Raw genomic sequence first — 4,064 nt, 5'->3', positions numbered from 1 at the left:
ACACGCCGAAGACGAGCTTGCTTATACGAACATGGGCACGTCCTTGCGCGCATGCCTTGTGATGAATGTTTGAGGCGTGATACACAGTCATGCGCGTCGGGCCTAGCAGGGCCAGCGATGCAATATCGTCACGGCCGTAGTACATACCTGCAGACACGAGATGATACGTGAGCGACATACACACACGGCGCACTCTCTCTCTCTCATCCTCACGCGCGCGCTCTCTCTCTCTCTCTTCTCACGCGCTCCTCTCTTTTCCTCTTATCTCTCAGCGCGCACTCTCTCTCTCTTTCATATTTCTCTCTCTCTGCTTTCTGATTTCTCTCTCTCTCTCGTCCCTCTCTCCACCTCTCCCTCCCTCTCTCTCTCTCTCTCTCTCTCTCTCTCTCGTCTCTCTCTCTCTCTTCTCTCTCTATCTACTTCTTCAATTTTCTCTCTCTCTCTCTCTCTCTCTCGGCTCTGTGTGTGTGTGTGTGTGTGTGTGTGTGTGTGTGTGTGTGTGTGTGTGTGTGTGTGTGTGTGTGTGTGTGTGTGTGTGTGCGCGCGCGCGTGTTAGTGTGCATGTGTGGGTTTATTTATTTATATATTTATGCATTTATTTATTTAGTATTTTATTTATTTATTTATTCGTGCATTTCTTAATTCATCTATAACTCCGTGTGTAATCATAGCCCACAGCTTCACGCGGCAGACGCCGTAACGACTCCGCCGTGGCGGGTTGCCAGGGGCAACGCCGCCGACGCTTACCAATCAGCGGTATCTCCTCGGACGTCGGCGGCATGCTCTCGGCGACTAGCATCAGAAATACGGTCATTGACAGCAGTGTCGTAATACCCAGAGTCACCTTCTCGCCGGAGTCGGACGGCATGTAGAAACCCAACAGGGCCACGGCCGTGATGAGCACGCACGGCAGCACGAGATTAAACACGTAGTACAGCGGCCGCCGCCGCAGCTGTATCGTGTACGTCACGTGCGGGTACGGCTCCGAGCAGCACGAGTAGTACATCACTTTGCGTTCCTCCTTCAGACTGATCAGCTTCCACTCGCCGTTAGCGACGTAGTTCGATAGGTCGGCTTCATCGGAGTTTTTGATGAGGTCCATCTGGAAACCGTCGTACGTCCACGAGGCGAACTGCAGCATGCAGTTCTGCTCGTCGAATGGGAAGTAGCGAACGTTGATTCGACACGAGCTTCTAAAGATGGCGGCGGCGAGCCACGTGACGTTGCCGTCGTGGCTGACGATGGCGTTGGTGCTGACGATGGCGTCCGTGTAGCCCGTGTCGGCGCTGAAAGAACGGAAATGACGTTGAGATGACGGAGGAGGGGGGGGGGCGGAGTGGCGACGCTTTCTTCGCGTCTCTTTGCAAGGCGGAGTGTAGCAGCAGGAGGAAAAGGGGGAGGGGCTCAGATAAATGTTGCGGACGAAAATGTCAAACCGTTATGACGAAGACTAAAAAAACACGTTGGGTTGTTTTTTTCAGGCGAATTCTGAAATATTTGCGCACGATCGTCACGTAAAAAGAAGAGTTTGCAGTATGTTATTGTAGTAATAGGGTTGCGTTTAGTACACACATCAAAAACGTAGAATCGAAAGTAACCATCATTATCAAACTTGAATGCCGATCATAGGTGCGTATTAGGTGCAGCTATAAAAAATTGAAAATGTGACGCAAAATACATCGTGATTATCTCCTGTGATTTTAACAAAAGTAATATTCTCGCATTATATATATATTTAAATAAATAAATAAATATATATACATGCGTAATCTTTTATTTCATGAGTAGATATTTCAGAATTCGCAACATTATCCAGATTGGCATTCCTCAGGGTGGGTATACGTAGGTCGGGTAGGGTGGTGTGGGGGTGTTCGTACACTGCGGCATAAGGCACACATATAACAACCAGCTTTACGCTAGCACCGAATGGTGTACAATCAGCCGCGCCACCAGCGCCCCTTACTTTTGCGAACAGATGGCGCCCCCGTCGCGGCGACAGCAGTTCCATCTGTGATCAGCCCGCTAGAGGCGCTGTTGGTCGAAGCGTATGCGGTTATGGGGGAGGCGTGTGGAGAGTAAGAGAGAGAGAGAGTGAAAGTAAGAGAGCACACACACACACACTCAGTCGGGAAACACTACAGTTACGGATGATAGGAAATCGGATATGTTTAATACCTCCGTCGTTCAATGCTCATCGTTCGACGTGGAACGTGACCCCACCACCTACCACCACGGCAGAGTATCGGCGTATATATATGATGATTGAGACGTAGGCATCTGCCGAGGTGCATGCTCGTTCTGCGTCTAAAGAGTGAGCTAGTAAGTCTATAAGATTTAGTAGAGAGAGATGAGGGATGTAATACAGAAGTCTGGACTCAGAGGAGAATCGTCGAGTAAGATCGGAGTAGCTACGTTGAGGCAGTCTCGAATGCCCTAAAGATTTAGAGTGTAATGAGGAACCGTTGCACGATGTCAATGGAGACATCTCAAATCTTCTCTCGTCTGCTGGCCTCATTGACTTCTAGTGCTCCGACAAACACCCTCTCCGTCAGCTTGAGTCAGACGATATTCTGTATGAGGTAGACGCGCCGTGATGCGGGCAACGTACCCGCGTCTCTTTTCCTATCGTGGCTCTCGAACTCTTTCGCTCTAACGAGGTCGCTTTAATGTATGCAATTGTATCTTATGTAATATGTGTTATGTTGTCCGCTCGAAATTAATTCTAGTCTGGCTTTACTCTCGCTGTGTCCCTCACGGAATGTGCCCAGAGAAAGAAATCAAGTTTCCTGACGCTGTCGCAGTTAAGCCGTTACTGGGCCGGTGGTGAACAGTAGGGGGCTTCCGGTCTTAGCAGTTTGTTACGCATCAATTGTAGCGCAAAACTTGCTCGTGCGGCATTAGTGAGCTGTGTTGCACTTTATAGTTAAAGGCTCCCGAGGGAGCATGTTTGTGTGGCCATCTAGTTTAGATCGTTTTTCGTTTATTTTTCCCTCCGCGTGGGACTGTCGTGTCGTGGACTACTCATAAGCCGCGTTCCTGACGGTCCTAGATTTGGCGCTCGAGCGGGCACACGTGGCGGGGGGCGGTAGAGTGGGGGCTCACTAGAGATTAGACTGGCTGAGTCGAGCCAGTTTGATATTCAAATTTCAGGCTCGCGCCGGTGTTGAGTCGGCAGCGTTCTAAGCTACGTCCTAGCGCGTTTAACGTAGAGTGGGGAGTAAATACTTGTCTGTCAATTCTCCAAATGTCACAAATAATTTGTTTAAGTGGGGCAGGACAAGATATTTCTTCAGCAGATTACTTTGGCGAGTATGGCGCGAGATGGCCGGTTGTGTACGATTTAGAGGGCTGGTTTACTATCTACGATCCGCCGGTTCAGATTATCCAATCGTTAGTGAAAAATGTAGCGTGCAGAGCGAGTCTTTCTGCCGCTGGCGGAGTGAAAAGGAAGCACACGTAGAGAGCAGTTAGAGTGCAGGTGGATTGCCTCCTGATTGCTGAGAAAATTTAATTTTGATGTCAGACATTTTGGTATCCAGGCTGTTGTTGCACTTATATTAAATAGTTTCGTTCGAGACACGTTGTTGCAAACGAGCGCGTACACGCCACAGGCATGCTACCGCTCGAAGACCCGATGTTCTGTCTAGACCGGTGCTCCTACCGTCGTCGGTCGCCGATAGTGAGTTTTTCTGTATGCTGTTGCTTTAGAATGGTCTTCGCTGTCTTGTTGTAATGCTTGTTTGTATTGGTCTTGTGCTCCTCCCTCGGTGTTGGGGCTTGTCTTGTATTGTGCTCTTGTCCCTGTCTCTGGTTGTATTTTTATTGGTGTATTGTGTCTTGTATTGTGTATTGTATTGTGTATTGCACGTTTTCGGGGACTTAATAGGCCCCTTAGTCCATGGTGTTCCGATGTGAAATCTTGGCGGTGCTATCTGGTGCTCAATATAGGAGGCACGTGATGTAGAATTAAGAATGGGCGTGAGAGAGAGAGAGGGAGGAGAGAGGAGAGCCGAAAAGAAGAGAGAGGGAGGGGGAAGAGATATAAGATGAGCAGAGAAACCAAG

At 49.1% G+C, this 4,064-nt stretch overlaps 1 protein-coding gene across 1 annotated transcript in view; it reads right to left on the bottom strand.

Annotated features, from left to right (window-relative positions):
* Window positions 1-4,064, bottom strand: part of LOC106814338 (ligand-gated ion channel 4-like) — a gene marked incomplete at its 5' end in the record, with an annotated part of 10,223 nt that overhangs the window by 1,996 nt on the left and 4,163 nt on the right. Inside the window, 3 exons of the mRNA XM_014818637.1 lie at window positions 32-147; window positions 748-1,286; window positions 3,662-3,807. Of these exons, the coding sequence (XP_014674123.1) occupies window positions 32-147; window positions 748-1,286; window positions 3,662-3,807 (801 nt within the window). The remainder of the gene's footprint in view (window positions 1-31; window positions 148-747; window positions 1,287-3,661; window positions 3,808-4,064) is intronic.

This window comes from Priapulus caudatus, unplaced genomic scaffold, assembly GCF_000485595.1.
Source record: "Priapulus caudatus unplaced genomic scaffold, Priapulus_caudatus-5.0.1 Scaffold907, whole genome shotgun sequence".
NCBI lineage: Eukaryota > Metazoa > Priapulida > Priapulimorpha > Priapulimorphida > Priapulidae > Priapulus > Priapulus caudatus.
This window is presented reverse-complemented; position numbering and strand designations above follow the sequence as displayed.